The sequence below is a fragment of the Salvelinus namaycush genome, chromosome 13, assembly GCF_016432855.1.
Source record: "Salvelinus namaycush isolate Seneca chromosome 13, SaNama_1.0, whole genome shotgun sequence".
Lineage (NCBI taxonomy): Eukaryota > Metazoa > Chordata > Actinopteri > Salmoniformes > Salmonidae > Salvelinus > Salvelinus namaycush.
The window spans coordinates 37,820,945-37,838,014 of NC_052319.1; the positions used below are offsets into that span (position 1 = coordinate 37,820,945).

Sequence of the window (17,070 nt, forward strand, 5' to 3'; positions counted from 1 at the left end):
CAGAGTTACGGACAACAGGCCCTTCGATTTGACACACTGAACTCTATCAGAGAAGTAGTTGGTGAACCAGGCGAGGCAGTCATGAGACACCAAGGCTGTTGAGTCTGCCGATACGAAATGTGGTGATTGACAGAGTTGATATTCATCGACCTGGCCAAGGCTACGGATGCACAGTATTGTCTCTTATCGCTGGCAGTTACATCGTTTAGGACCTTGAGCGTGGCTGAGGTGCACCCATGACCAGCTCAGAAACCAGATTGCACAGTGGTGAAGGTACGGTGGGATTCGAAATGGTCGGCGATGTTTGTTAACTTGGCTCTCGAAGACCTTAGAAATGTGTCCCCCCCCCAATCTATATTATAATTACGGCCCTGCTTTGTTCTCCAAGCATTGCGATCGGTTCCCAAATACAAGTCCTCTAGAATAGAGCGAAAGGTTTTGGCAAACGCCAGCCCAACAAATTAAGACAAACACAGAGCTCATTCCTTCAGCTTATATTTTTTATTGACCACTACACTTAAAACAATTAAAACATTCTTAAAGCCATATTAAATCACTACCTATGGATATTAACACTTCTAGATGAGGGGTTGAACAAAAATGCAGTTTCATTACTCCAAATAATGCATCCTCTGATCATTCAACAGGCAAGGCAAAATCTAAGAAAGACGCCAAAGATCTTAATAACTAAACCAAGATAGACCACAGCCATTTATACATCCGGTGAAATATGTCTCATTGTTCTGTGGTAACGCCATGTAGAGACAAAAGGCTATGACTCAAATGACACCCAACTAAGATATGCACTACATGGGGAATAGGGTGTCATTGAGACAGATTAGTGCGAGTAACTCTAGAACATTAGCATAGATCCCATCCTTCTTGTAAGTGGGGAGGCACAGATTCCATTTGGCTTAACATTATTTTGGAGTGGAGAAATTATGTCCTCCCTAAAATGGTGCTGTTCTTTTGACAGTAACTCCAACAGAATAATTTAAACTAATATCTGGAATTCTAACTTGAGAAAACCACCTAATAAATGTGACTATTCACTAAAGTGTTCCAAGATACATAGGTGCATTTTGAGTTAGTGTTAGCCATTTGTAAGCACCATAAAATTCAACTGTAACAACCCTCCCCTTAGTGTATCACTGGACGTACCATCAGTACAACCACCCAAGAAGAAGAAAATAATAATATCACCCCATCTTAAAGCCAATTTATGATTAGTCAGCAAATGTGATCAGAGGCTTCGTATGGAGGGTGTGAACCAATTGTGGAGCCTTTTGAAGCATGCAGAGGCCAAATCAAGCTCCGTACCACATGACCATGCCTCTCAAATGTTGTAACAATGCGGAGGGCTCCGTATAGCATCACTTCCTTAACAGCTCTGCTTTGCTCCATGTAGCACAACAAGTACGAATGCCCTGACTTCTGCAGAGGCAGTATCACCGTAAATGCTGCACAGCCAATGCAGATGTCGGATTGACCATGAAGCGCCGTTTAATAAATGTAACTATAAACGGTGGTATGCAGACCTCAACTGCTTCACCATCAAATTAACTTTACCCTGTCCAAGAGGAACCCAAGAAGGTGCACAAAAATGTCCAACTAGGGGACCCCTAAGAGATGGATTGAGAAACACCATTCTCAAAACTGCCGCTGGTACCCAGCTTAGCCCCTGACCACAGATCTAAGATCAGATTTCCCAGCCCCAAATCATAGCCTTAACCATTAGGTGAATGCAAAAATATCTGACCCTCGAACTTAGGTTAGGGGGCAACTTCCATCAACTCCATATTATATTCAGAGTTAAAACTTCATTATGTTTAATGACGTTGAAAACCTTAAGCAACAAGTTTGGTTGGAGCAGCCAGCGACAGTCATAATATTCCCTTTACACAGGAGTAACAACGGCCTCCTATTCTGATGTGACTGACAAAATGGCCACCAACCAAAACAGAGAAGTAGCCATTAAACGGCAGCAGCAATGGTTGTACACAAACAATCCCTCAGAATTCCTGTCAAACACCAGTAAAATGTAAGCATGATATGAGACCCTAGGCTACAAATAGCAGAGTGTGGATTATTATTCAGCATATGGTTATATGAGAACTCCACCCCACCCCCCGCCATGTTGAGTGATGGTGTCTCAAGTAGAGGTCTTCACAGGTCCAAAAAGCTGGACCTGTTCCAAAATGGACCTGGGCTTTCCCTACTCGAACCCGATATGTATAAATAAATGTTTTGAATTTTTTAGTCAGAGATGCATTCCCGAACGGACCCAGAGACAGCTAGACCCGTTCCGTATAGACCTGGTCAGATCCAGACCCGGTCCGATCCGAGTGAGGGAAGCAACAGATTTTTTTTATTTTTAAAAGCTACTTTAACTGGAGCCGCTCCAGCAGGTGGGGGAGGGGCCGTACTGTGAGCGAGTGAGGGAGAGATGAGACAGCAACCAACCAAGCCGACTCGTGCTATAGTAGATTAATAGCTGCCATAGCTAAATGATTTATCAAATATGATTACGTAGTACCAGGCTTGACTGCATCAAACCGGGAGAAGCTAATTAAGCTAGCTAATATTAGCGAGCTAGGCTAACTGAGGCTGCAGTGCATACGCTTTCTCATCTTACACTTACGCCATTCAGACTATGGTCGTTGTAGCCCATCCTTCTCCTTTAACTTTTAATTATATATCTCATAACTTTTGCCACACAGGAAGGCTCTATGACTAGCCTATTGTGGCCAATCATAATTTATCAAAGCCAACAACAAACGCCACTCTCGTGAAATGCTAGAGCAGCAGCATAAATTACTACATTTCTCTCTACTGTAGCAGTCGCGTTTGGATCTGTACGGGCTCTTCCAGACAAGTAAATTAAAGTTACATGTAGGCCTACCCGTGATAATCAGTTCAGATTCAACTCGTGACATTTCGAATTCTGGATCAGGTCTCGGGTATAGGTGGATCCGTGAAAAGCTCTACTGTCAAGAGTGTTTCGTTATGTAAATAATAATCACTCAGCAGATTCCCACTTCTTTTTTTTTTTTTTCATACAAAGGAGCAGTTCAGTCCTGAAAGCGCATATCAACCCCATGGATACCCAACGTGGAGCTAGTGAGAGTTCAGAGGGGAGGATGGGGCAGCAAGGATTCTAAGATGAGACCAACTGAATGGGGATAAGGAAGTTCAGTTTAAGGGTCGCAGTGAGGTTCAGTCAATCCAGGTGATGTCAGTAGCTGGAGGGTGAGATGAGGCGGGCTTGCGCTCTCTGGCTATTGGGGGGGGGGGGGGGGGGGGTCAGTTGACAGGAAGTGGTTTTAGATGGTCTGATAGCCAGCGTGGCTCCTCTTCCTGCCGATGAGGTAGGCCACGAGAACGACGAGGACCAGGCCAGCAAGCGCAGCGCCCACGATGATGGGGATCAACATGTTATCCTCATCCAGCTGACACTCCTCCGCTGGAGAGGGAGAGACAGAGGCAGTGAGAGAGGGGGAATTAGAGACCGAAGAGCAGGCGAGGGAAAGTGGAGAAAAACAAGCCATCTAAAAAAAAATATAATAGTGATGGAATGATAATCACCAGAATCTATTATTCCAATCTCAGAAATGTGGATCACAATCCTCTCCTGAAACATTGAATGGTAACCCACAGTCCCATACTGAAATAGTACCACATGAAGTGGTAACCCAAAGTACCTGCTCCAAACTGGTCCCCGGTGATGCCGAAGGGCTGCACCTGCAGCTGGAAGGTGTTGAGAGAGAAGTTCACAGTCACAGCCAGAGTCTGCTCCTCACGACACATGTAACTACGCCCCAGGGTACCACGCAGGTAGTCCAGACTACTGTTACTGGCTGAGAAGTGCACTGGAGGGACGACAGGGAGAGTGAGAGATAATGGTGGGAAGGAGGGAGGTTATGGGTGGGGTAAGAAAGGGAAGATCGAGGGAAAGGGGGATACAGTCAGTTGTACAACTGAATGCAGTCAACTGAAATATGTCTTCCGCATGTAACCCAACTCCTCTGAATCAGAGAGGTGCGGGGGCTGCCTTAAAAATCGACATCCATGTTATCGGCGCCCGGGGAACAGTGGGTTAACTGACTTGCTCAGGGGCAGAACCACAGATTTTTACCTTGTCAGCTCAGTGGGAGGTAATGGTTGGGATGTGAAACAGGATAAAGAAAGGATGGAAAAAGACGTTACAGTAATGACGGGGATGGAAGAGTGTGGCAAAGGAGGATTATAGGGGTTTCAACACTGAAGATTGGGGTTGTAAGAGGATAGACAGATTAATTATATGCATGTACTATTCACTAGATGATCTAGTGATTGTTGGATCCAGACTCACCACGCATGTCCGGCCAGGCTGCCGACAGGGTCACTCCACCGAGGTGGTACTTACTGGACGTGGCATTCTGCAGACACAAGAGAACCAGTGACCCCACAGTATCTACACCACACACATGACTGGAACAATAGTTCACGAGTGCCTGTCCTCAGCTTGTTCATGAGGCTCCATCTTGTGGCAGTCAGGTGTTAGTGCCAAAAGCCTTCTACTACTGATACAGAAGAAAACCTTACTGCATGTACTAATGTATTGATGGATGCAAGAAGAAATAAAGAGCGAGAGAGAGCACCAAGTGGCAGACACAGAAAAGTAAAGAGAAACAAAAAGGTCAAATGAGAGTTCTGACCAGGGAGAAGACGAGGGTGAGGCTGGTTGTCTCCTCGTCAGCCTTCAGCAGTAGGGTGGCGCTGTCCGAGTCACATGACCCTGAGCTCTTAGTCACATTGGGCTGCAGGTTCACCACATCCAGCACAGTCTGCACATGCAGGACAACAAGACACAGGGCAGTGTGTGGACATGTTTAACTATAATTGTAGGGACCAGAAGTCTCTACAAGAATAGTGAACAAATATTTGACCAACTGGGGACATTTTGTCAGTCCCCACAAAGGAAAAATGGCTATTCCTAGGGGGTTTAGGGTTAAAGGTTCAGTTTAGGGGTTAAGAAAAATAGGATTTTGAATGGGAATTAATTGTGTCCCCCCACAAGGTTGGTAAAACAAGACTGTGAGAGGTGCTGGGCTTCAAAGTATGTGCAAGTCTGTGTGTGTACCTTATTGAGAGAGGCAGAGCTGAAGCTGACATTGAGCTGCAGTCCCATGCGGGCCATCAGACAGGCGGTCCCATTGCCGTTGGTTACAGTGTAGTTGCCTCTCTCGGGCCGACCCGGGGGTGCAGGAGGCGGAGACGTGGTTTGAGAGGCAGCCGTGGGCGGGGCGTCAGTGGCAGCAAAGCTCTGATGCAACGTGACCGCTGTAATGACATAAGACAACCACAGTTGGATAGACAGACACAGCACTGTTTGATCCTAAGCTGGCGGCTGGTAAAGTCTTCTCAATAGTCTTTAAGAGACCTCCTCTCCTCACCTCCTTTCCTGTATCTGCACAGACGTGAAAGAAGAAGTTGATAAGCAACCTCCGTATGCATTCACCACCATAATGTTGCTTTCACCCATCATGTGGGTTAGATAAGATATTAGTTAAGTGCAGATGAAGGAGAAGAGCTGGAACGGATGAGCCATTTGAGACTATAGCGATGCAACCACTGAGTAGGTCAGTAACTTTGGAGTAATGTTGTGGCCAATTCCTTTTATATGGTGGCAGACTGGATTGTGCCAACAAACTAAAAAAACATTTTTTTTAAACTGCTGATTCCATTGATGTGGCAGTCCACATACATTCCAAAAGCTTTAGTGGGTCACACCACAAAATAACCATTGGAATGAAGCAGGTCTGCTACTTGGCTCATTTCTACAATACTAGTCTCACGTGGCTTCGTCACTACTGATGTCAATTACATCGTCTTCAGCTGATATGTCTTACCTGTCTGTGCAGATTAAAAATACTAGTGAGTGCCTTGCTTTGACGAAACAACGGTGGTAGGCCTGATCAACGACAGCGATGAGACAGCCTACAAGGAGGTCAGACACTTGGCAGTGTGGTGCCAGGACAACAACCTCTCCCTCAAAGTTAGATCGTGGACTACAGGTGAAAGAGGGGACAGCACGCCCATCCATGGGGCTGTAGTGGAGCGGGTCGAGAGCTTCCTTGGCATCCACATCACTAAGAACTTAGCATGCTCCACACACACCCGGACAGTCTTAAAGAGAGCATGACGGCGTCTTTTCCCTCAGGAAAGAGCAAGCATTTCATGATAAAGTCTACACCCGTCGTATTTGGCGCGTGTGACATACAATTTGATTTGGATCCAAAGTGTATGAATATGAGGAAACCTGAAATGTCAAATATTCAGCAACTCTGAGGACAATTGAAGTTGATAATATATCTTCATGTTCAAACCACGGCATTTTAACAGCCTTCATCAGGGTTTGTCACACACTCAGTTCCCCTGTATCATTGATCTGTTCACACCTCCTGGTCGCTCTTATCTGTTTGACTATCACTTTCCCTGATATCTTGACATTTAGGCTACATTTAGGCCCAGTTTGTCCTACAAAGAGAATATTACAAAGACAGGCTGTGCAAATGTGATCGATATGTAATAGCTTGCCTTGGCCTAGCCCAAAGGCCGGCAGATGGTGCTATGGAGTCACTTCATATTACCATCCAAAGGGAATCCATGCAACTGGCTATACACTCGTTTCCCTTCAAATCAAATGTTTTTGGTCACATACACAGCAGATGTTATTGCGGGTGTAGTAAAATGCTTGTGGACCGGTTCGTGCAAAACACATTCTCCATTCAGGCTGCAAAGGCGTCGATTTCCTCCTTAACTTGATTCAATGGCAAGAAGGTGGGTGGGATATGCATACTTTCTTATGAAACACCATTTTCCACCACTACGATATGGTGGCTAATACTACTTCCTGACATTGTATACAGTGTTCAGACCAAGGGTAACCTAACGTAGAAAGTGTCAAATAAACACCTGAGCGAGTTCCCACAGACGGTTTATCAGAAAAGGTAGCTAAGTTGAATTAGCTGTATTCCTAAAAACCGGATGTATCCGGTTGTTGGCAACTCCGCTAACAGCAGACTGATATCCTAAACAATTGACGCATCAATTCCTTTTCAATTTAAGCTTCTATTTAAAATTCTCACTACAAAAAGAATGCTCCGTTGATGGGGTATTCAAGTCAGATCGGTGCAGACTTTGCCCTACGGAAACAGAATCAATAGAGGATCCCTTCTGGTACTGTCCATCGGTGGCTTGTTTTTGGAGTCAGGTCCAGTAATGGTTATTATGCCATATTATCAGGGTCAGTTACACCTGCAAATTGTATTACTGGGGGAGTTGAAGGACCACAGGCAGTCAATAGGAAATATCATTGTGCTCTTGGGTAAAATGTGTATCTTCTGAGGCAATTTCGGCAGAAGTGTTGCAGATGGGGAGGTTCAAGTCCCTCGTGAAACACCATGGGAGAATGGAGGGATGTATTGGGAGAGGACATGGTAGAATGATGTTTTATTGGGAAAGATGAGTTGATCTGTGGAAGTCTGAAGGGTAGAATTGATGTGTTGGAATAATTATATACACAAATGTACAGTGTAAAATGTTTGAAGTCCTCCAAATCAGAGGTGAGGGTGGGTGCAGGATCATTGTGTGTCGCTATTTATGTTTTGGTTTCATGCGGTGTGCTGGTCCTGGTAGTTATGGATGCACTTGCTTCCATGCCCACCCAGGCATCAGGCAGGGCTTGGTTTTTCCCACTCTTGGAAAATACCTTCGACTAATCTAACATGGTGGTATAAAGGGTGTTCCATAAAGAGAACAGGCATACTTTCATTTTCTTTTTTTTCACCTTCGACATTAAATCAAGTTGAGGAAATCAACGCATTCGCAGCCTGGATGGAAAATGTTTTATGTATGAACCCATCAACGGGGGATACGACTATAGCCAGCTGCATGGATTCCCTTTGTACGGTAAAATGAAACGACTCAATAGCACCATCTGCTGGCCTTTGGTTAAGCCTTGAGCTACTCAGTACGTGACCACCAGCTTCTAACCCAAAGCTAAAAAGGTTACTTGCCAAGAAACAAGCAGAGTGTAAACAAAACAAATGAGTGCAATGTCATCAATAAATGAAAAAAACATAGCCCGTTGTTTTTTTTAACACTAGGCACAGCGCTTTTGATATCACGTGAGGGTCCCATTGCACAACAGCCCACCTGCACCTCTTGACCTACCGATCGAGCTGTCAGCCAGCCACTAAGCAAGAAAAATAACTCGGTCTGGTCTCGCATCGATCTGTAATACATAATCTAAGGCAGAAATGCAAGTCATCTGGAAAACGTAGAACCATGTTTAACCATCATGCAAGGTAAAAATAGGTTGAATACCGAATTATGGTGTATGAGCTACTATTTCTATATGTATGGTGTTGTATTTACTGCGTCCATCCAGCATCAACATACTCACCTAAAAGCGCGATGAATGCAATGGACAAAGGTTGCTTGCGGCTATGTTGTTGTGTCATATTTCTGTTAAGTTGTTTGCCAAGGCAAGGGGCGAATCACAACAACATGCACACGGTCCAGCGATAGAAACGAAGGACAGTAAGCGAGCTTTACTAGCAACAACGCAAGCTCACGGCTCGTACTCTCTCTGCTGCCGCAAGCTAGAATCCTCACGAAACAAATCTTCGGAAATGTGCCCTTTTCCTTCAGTGTTCTTTTCTCATTTTGGTTTAGTTGGTGCTGATTAAATTGGTCTTCGTTGAGTGTCTGGATCGTCACATACCACGAATGACTTCTGCACCAGGAAGAAGTGACAACGGTCATGTGATCAAGAGTTTAAGTACCGCCCAGAATAATCACATGAGTGGGGATTCGTTGACGTTGAACAGCTGTGGGGCTACAGATACTAGCACATTAACATTAATTATAAACTGGGTGGTTCGAGCACTGAATATCGATTGGCTGACAGCCATACCCGTATACCACGGGTATGGCAAAACATTTATTTTTACTGCTCTAATTACGTTGGTAACCAGTTTATAATAGAAATCAGGCACCTCGGGGGTTTGTGGTATATCGCATAGGCGGAAATCCCAGGGGCGACGGGGGGGACACGACCCCCCCATCCTGGAAAAAATATGATTTGTCCCCCCCAATATATCACTGTAAACATAACTATGTAATTTCAATAATATTAATAATACGCAATGAAAGCACTATGCTGATTATAGACACTTAATAGCGCGTTTTTAAGTTTAAAAAGATTGCGACCCCGCCCTTTTCCTCACAATGGTTTCATCCACTGCCAGTTCCTTAGCTGGCAAGGTAAAAGACCGTATCTACTGTGTGAAAGGCACTCAATACACGTAACTGACGTGAGGTTTATCTAATCAATCGGCCATAGCAATGTTTTTTTTTTTTTTTATGTTGGCCGGGTTCACACACACACTAGCTGAATTTGCAGAGCTAGCACGCAAACTAAAGCAAACATTAACCATCAAGCTAGCTAGTACCTATTCCATGTATGTGGTGTCGTCAAAGATGTAATCTTTGCTATCGTCAGTTTATTCCAAGATCAGCATGCAGCTGGAGTGCTTCAAAGTCCCTGTGATAAGGTTAGCGATAAACTGAAGTCCAAACTGAACAGAACTACACTCTTCTACCATTGTCTTAAATATATTTAATGGTCTCGTTGCAAAAGCTAAATTGTCGCTAGTGAACTTTTTTATTTTAATTTTATTTCACCTTTATTTAACCAGGTAGCAAAGATTATAGCAAACACCACAGAAACGGAATTGGTGCTCGCTAGCTTTGCAAATTCAGCTATTGTTGGGAAGCCAGCCAATATGAAACAAACTATATTCAAATTACGAAAGGTGTGAACGCTGCGTGTAACAAATCCGGTATCAGGATAAATAAAAGCAAGGTCTGCTAACTTTCTTTAATTATGTTTAATTAACGCAAACAATAAATGGCAAATGCAATTTTCGTATATACGGGTTCGCTGTATCACCGCGCAGGGTAAAACAGGGAACTGTGGAATGTACTCAAATACCAGTTCTTATACTATGACAGCTTTAGTTCCAACTCGTCCGTTGGCCTATCATAGTAGAGGCTGAGCGCGGTTTAAACTTTGCTCAGCCTATGCTGGCACTCGGACTTGTCCAAGTCCCTTAGTGCTCTCCTCTGTCCGCATCTGGTTGTTGGGTAGATTAGATTCGTCTTGTGTCTCCCCCGATTCTACACTCAAACAGTCCCTTATTTGGTATTGTCCAGTGCCCTGACCTCCCTGGTTGGCCTAGAGATATGCACCCCTCCCCTCTCCAGATTGACCACAGCTTTTATGGCCTGTCACTCTATGTTGGTCAGTCTTTACACACCTACACACACACACATCTGTATTGTTTGTGTGTGTGTGTAACAAAACAATATTCATCTTCAAACAATATGCTAGCGGGCTATAGTGCATAAACATAAATCCTAACAAAGGTTGCAGCATATGTTGTGTAAATGGTGAACTCATACAGCTGTCAACTCTTGTCACTGCAATCCGTTTCACATTTGCTAGCTACCTTTTAGATCGAAGCCCATATAGAATGATAGAAGATAAGATGATAGAAGCCCATCTCCTACTGTAAATAACCTACATACTGTGTGTGTGTGTGTGTATGTGTGTGTGTGTGTGTGTGTGTGTGTGTGTGTGTGTAGCCAGCCAGCCAGGTAGAAAAATGGCAGAAAAAAGACGGACATCAGAGTATTTTTCAGTACACCAAAACGCAAAGTAAGAACCCTAGTAGCCTAATATCTCAAAGACTAGTTGATAAAATGTTCATAAGAAAGAAGTGAAATGCTAATGGAAATGTTTCACAATGATGTCATTAGGCAGAGCAGGCATCAGATGGCACACAGACAGCAGAGTTGGGGACAGCTGGGCAGGGACAGACTGGCAGAGACAGGGAGTCTCAGGTAAGTTTGTTGAGTCTTTGTTTGGCAACATTATGAAAGGTTCTCAATTTTTTAAAGTTGTAAAATAGGGACATAATTGGAAAATGCCATGGATACCCCCACTCTCAACTTAAACTGGTGACTGAACTAAGATTTGTTAGTGAATTATTACCCAGGGCGAAAATCTGATATCAACTTTGGAGGGGACAATTACATGAAATTTTCTACAATGTAGGCTATGTGTTACAGCACTACTTTTGGTGTCCCCCTCAGGAATTGCTCTTGAGAAAATTTCATGTAATTGTCCCCTCCAAAGTTGATATCAGATTTTCGCCCCTGGGTATATAGCTAATATACCATGGCTAAGGGCTGTATCCAGGCACTCCGCGTTGCGTCGTTAATAAGAACATCCCTTAGCCGTGGTATATTGGCCATATACCACACCCCTTTGTGCCTTATTGCTTAACTGTTTACAGACAGATTAATTCACTTATAATTCACTGTATCACAATTCCAGTGGGTCAAAGGTTTACATACACTAGGTTGACTGTGCCTTTAAACAGCTTGGAAAAGTCCAGAAAATTATTTTGAGATTACATTACATTGAGATTATAGGGCTGGCTTTAGAAGCTTCTGATAGGCTAATTGACATCATTTGAGTCAATTGGAGGTGTACCTGTGGATGTATTTCAAGGCCTACCTTCAAACGCAGTGCCTCTTTGCTTGACATCATGGGAAAATCAAAAGAAATCAGCCAAGACCTCAGAAAACAAATTGTAGACCTTCACAAGTCTGGTTCATCCTTGTGAGCAATTTCCAAATGCCTGAAGGTATCACGTTCATCTGTACAAACAGTAGTACGCAAGTATGAACACAATGTGACCACGCAGCCGTCATACCGCTCATGAAGGAGATGCATTCTGTCTCCTAGAGATGAACGTACTTTGATGCGAAAAGTGCAAATCAATCCCAGAACAACAGCAAAGGACCTTGTGAAGATGCTGGAGGAAACAGGTACAAAAGTATCTCTATCCACAATAAAACGAGTCCTATATCAACATAACCCGAAAGGCCGCTCAGCAAGGAAGAAGCCACTGCTCCAAAACCACCATAAAAAAGCCAGACTACTGTTTGCAACTGCACATGGGGACAAAGATTGTACTTTTTGGAGAAATGTCCTCTGGTCTCATGAAATAAAATAGAACTGTTTGGCCATAATAACCATCGTTATGTTTGGAAGAAAAAGGGGGAGGCTTGCAAGCCGAAGAACACCATCCCAACCCTGAAACACGGGGGTGGCAGCATCATGTTGTGGTGGGAGCTTTGCTGCAGGAGGGACTGGTGCACTTCACAAAATAGATGGTATCATGAAGGAGGTAAATTATGTGGATATATTGAAGCAACATCTCAAGACATCAGTCAGGAAGGTAAAGCTTGGTCGCAAATGGGTCTTCCAAATGGACAATGACCCCAAGCATACTTCCAAAGAGAATTGATGGGCAGAACTGAAAAAGAATGTGCGAGCAAGGAGGCCTACAAACCTAACTCAGTTACACCAGCTCTGTCAGGAGGAATGGGCCAAAATTCACCCAACTTATTGTGGGAAGCTTGTGGAAGGCTACCCAAAACGTTTGACCCAAGTTAAACAATTTAAAGGCAATGCCACCAAATACTAATTGAGTGTATGTAAACTTCTGACCCACTGGGAATGTGATGAAAGAAATAAAATCTGAAATAAATCATTCTCTCTACTATTATTCTGACATTTCACATTCTTAAAGTAAAGTGGTGATCCTAACTGACGTAAGACAGGGAATTGTTACTAGGATTAAATGTCAGGAATTGTGAAAAACTGAGTTTAATTGTACACTGCTCAAAAAAATAAAGGGAACACTTAAACAACACAATATAACTCCAAGTCAATCACACTTCTGTGAAATCAAACTGTCCACTTAGGAAGCAACACTGATTGACAATAAATTTCACATGCTGTTGTGCAAATGGAATAGACAAAAGGTGGAAATTATAGGCAATTAGCAAGACACCCCCAATAAAGGAGTGATTCTGCAGGTGGTGACCACAGACCACTTCTCAGTTCCTATGCTTCCTGGCTGATGTTTTGGTCACTTTTGAATGCTGGCGGTGCTCTCACTCTAGTGGTAGCATGAGACGGAGTCTACAACCCACACAAGTGGCTCAGGTAGTGCAGCTCATCCAGGATGGCACATCAATGCGAGCTGTGGCAAGAAGGTTTGCTGTGTCTGTCAGCGTAGTGTCCAGAGCATGGAGGCGCTACCAGGAGACAGGCCAGTACATCAGGAGACGTGGAGGAGGCCGTAGGAGGGCAACAACCCAGCAGCAGGACCGCTACCTCCGCCTTTGTGCAAGGAGGAGCACTGCCAGAGCCCTGCAAAATAACCCCCAGCAGGCCACAAATGTGCATGTGTCTGCTCAAACGGTCAGAAACAGACTCCATGAGGGTGGTATGAGGGCCCGACGTCCACAGGTGGGGGTTGTGCTTACAGCCCAACACTGTGCAGGACGTTTGGCATTTGCCAGAGAATACCAAGATTGGCAAATTCGCCACTGGCGCCCTGTGCTCTTCACAGATGAAAGCAGGTTCACACTGATCACATGAGCACATGTGACAGACGTGACCGAGTCTGGAGACGCCGTGGAGAACGTTCTGCTGCCTGCAACATCCTCCAGCATGACCGGTTTGGCGGTGGGTCAGTCATGGTGTGGGGTGGCATTTCTTTGTGGGGCCGCACAGCGCTCCATGTGCTCGCCAGAGGTAGCCTGACTGCCATTAGGTACCGAGATGAGATCCTCAGAGCCCTTGTGAGACCATATGCTGACACATGCACATTTGAGGCCTGCTGGAGGTCATTTTGCAGGGCTCTGGCAGTGCTCCTCCTTGCACAAAGGCGGAGGTAGCGGTCCTGCTGCTGGGTTGTTGCCCTCCTACAGCCTCCTCCACGTCTCCTGATGTACTGGCCTGTCTCCTGGTAGCGCCTCCATGCTCTGGACACTACGCTGACAGACACAGCAAACCTTCTTGCCACAGCTCGCATTGATGTGCCATCCTGGATGAGCTGCACTACCTGAGCCACTTGTGTGGGTTGTAGACTCCGTCTCATGCTACCACTAGAGTGAGAGCACCGCCAGCATTCAAAAGTGACCAAAACATCAGCCAGGAAGCATAGGAACTGAGAAGTGGTCTGTGGTCACCACCTGCAGAATCACTCCTTTATTGGGGGTGTCTTGCTAATTGCCTATAATTTCCACCTTTTGTCTATTCCATTTGCACAACAGCATGTGAAATTTATTGTCAATCAGTGTTGCTTCCTAAGTGGACAGTTTGATTTCACAGAAGTGTGATTGACTTGGAGTTACATTGTGTTGTTTAAGTGTTCCCTTTATTTTTTTGAGCAGTGTATTTGGCTAAGGTGTATGTAAACTTCCGACTTCAACTGTGTATGTATATATATATTAATATATATATACACTGCTCAAAAAAATAAAGGGAACACTTAAACAACACAATGCAACTCCAAGTCAATCACACTTCTGTGAAATCAAACTGTCCACTTAGGAAGCAACACTGATTGACAATAAATTTCACATGCCGTTGTGCAAATGGAATAGACAAAAGGTGGAAATTATAGGCAATTAGCAAGACACCCCCAATAAAGGAGTGGTTCTGCAGGTGGTGACCACAGACCACTTCTCAGTTCCTATGCTTCCTGGCTGATGTTTTGGTCACTTTTGAATGCTGGCGGTGCTTTCACTCTAGTGGTAGCATGAGACGGAGTCTACAACCCACACAAGTGGCTCAGGTAGTGCAGCTCATCCAGGATGGCACATCAATGCGAGCTGTGGCAAGAAGGTTTGCTGTGTCTGTCAGCGTAGTGTCCAGAGCATGGAGGCGCTACCAGGAGATAGGCCAGTACATCAGGAGACGTGGAGGAGGCCGTAGGAGGGCAACAACCCAGCAGCAGGACCGCTACCTCCGCCTTTGTGCAAGGAGGAGCACTGCCAGAGCCCTGCAAAATGACCTCCAGCAGGCCACAAATTTGCATGTGTCTGCTCAAACGGTCAGAAACAGACTCCATGAGGGTGGTATGAGGGCCCGACGTCCACAGGTGGGGGTTGTGCTTACAGCCCAACACCGTGCAGGACGTTTGGCATTTGCCAGAGAACACCAAGATTGGCAAATTCGCCACTGGCGCCCTGTGCTCTTCACAGATGAAAGCAGGTTCACACGCACATGTGACAGACGTGACAGACTCTGGAGACGCCGTGGAGAACGTTCTGCTGCCTGCAACATCCTCCAGCATGACCGGTTTGGCGGTGGGTCAGTCATGGTGTGGGGTGGCATTTCTTTGGGGGGCCGCACAGCCCTCCATGTGCTCGCCAGAGGTAGCCTGACTGCCATTAGGTACTGAGATGAGATCCTCAGACCCCTTGTGAGACCATATGCTGGTGCGGTTGGCCCTGGGTTCCTCCTAATGCAAGACAATGCTAGACCTCATGTGGCTGGAGTGTGTCAGCAGTTCCTGCAAGAGGAAGGCATTGATGCTATGGACTGGCCCGCCCGTTCCCCAGACCTGAATCCAATTGAGCACATCTGGGACATCATGTCTCGCTCCATCCACCAACGCCACGTTGCACCACAGACTGTCCAGGAGTTGGCGGATGCTTTAGTCCAGGTCTGGGAGGAGATCCCTCAGGAGACCATCCGCCACCTCATCAGGAGCATGCCCAGGCGTTGTAAGGAGGTCATACAGGCACGTGGAGGCCACACAGACTACTGAGCCTCATTTTGACTTGTTCTAAGGACATTACATCAAAGTTGGATCAGCCTGTAGTGTGGTTTTCCACTTTAATTTTGAGTGTGACTCCAAATCCAGACCTCCATGGGTTGATAAATTTGATTTCCATTGATAATTTTTGTGTGATTTTGTTGTCAGCACATTCAACTATGTAAAGAAAAAAGTATTTAATAAGAATATTTCATTCATTCAGATCTAGGATGTGTTATTTTAGTATTCCCTTTATTTTTTTGAGCAGTGTATATTAAGATAACAGCGGTGGAGTTACAGTAAAGTTGGATACAATGTTGCACTGAAGATTACAAGTGGCACATTCTGTATTTGGTATTTTTGGTTCGAGGAGGTAGCCTCGTTGTAATAACAATGATACAGTTTTTTCGATATACAAAAAGTAAAGAACAAATAACATCTTATTCGTTTTGAAAGCAGGTGTATGCCCAGGTCTACTTCATCTCTCTCTCTCTCTCTCTCTCTCTCTCTCTCTCTCTCTCTCTCTCTCTCTCTCTCTCTCTCCTCTCTCTCTCTCTCTCTCTCTCTTTCTTTCTTTCTTTCTTTCTTTCTTTCTTTCTTTCTTTCTTTCTTTCTTTCTTTCTTTCTTTCTTTCTTTCTTCACTATCATCATGTCACATTTGGAGAGCATTTTCCCTCATCATTCAGACCAGTAGCAATCCACCATAATCAGATGATGCCAGGGGGGCATTTCACACAGGGATGTCAAAAGGCTTTTTCGTCCCATGCTATTTACCCCCTCCTTCACCTTAATTAAGCCTATTGACGAGTCCACAAACCTCCATTTTGGTCAATAATATTTAAAAACAGGGATGAGGAAATACTCCGGTCATACAAAGGATAGGATAGCTTGGCTTACCAGAGTCCAAGGTCAAGATGACGTTGTCTTGTGGTAATGGGGCATTTCACAAGGGCATCATTACACCACAGCCACCATAACATATAGGCAACTTGGAAACTGAGAAATGTCAGACTTGGAAACTCATTGTAGAAAGATGAGCTCCAGATGAGTAAAGATGCATTTAACTACTAAGATAATGTCACCTGTTGATGTCAATGGTACACCCTAGAGAGTTCCAAGTTATTCTGAACCATAGCTTTGAAATGTGATGATAATTTGATATCCTTGCTCACTGTCCACAATACTGGAGCTGGCACTTTGCCGTGGTGGGGGAGATTACGCCTCTTTCTGACGTGACCTGTGGGCTGTAACAACATGAGCCAAATCGAGGCTCCTGCAGGTCTAACCATCAGGTTGTGCCAATAAGCACAGTAATGCTTACCTTCTTCTTTA

The 17,070-nt window shown here is 44.8% G+C and overlaps 1 protein-coding gene across 1 annotated transcript; it reads right to left on the reverse strand.

Annotated features, from left to right (window-relative positions):
- Window positions 1-482: 482 nt before the first annotated feature.
- LOC120058503 (lysosome-associated membrane glycoprotein 1-like) lies at window positions 483-8,797 on the reverse strand. Its single transcript, XM_039007216.1, has 6 exons — window positions 8,450-8,797; window positions 5,123-5,322; window positions 4,698-4,826; window positions 4,352-4,418; window positions 3,702-3,869; window positions 483-3,463 (listed from the first exon to the last, which is right to left on the reverse strand). The coding sequence occupies exons 1-6, from the start codon at window positions 8,505-8,507 to the stop codon at window positions 3,324-3,326; spliced, it is 762 nt and encodes a 253-aa protein (XP_038863144.1). The 5' UTR covers window positions 8,508-8,797; the 3' UTR covers window positions 483-3,323.
- Between the last annotated feature and the right edge of the window lie 8,273 nt (window positions 8,798-17,070).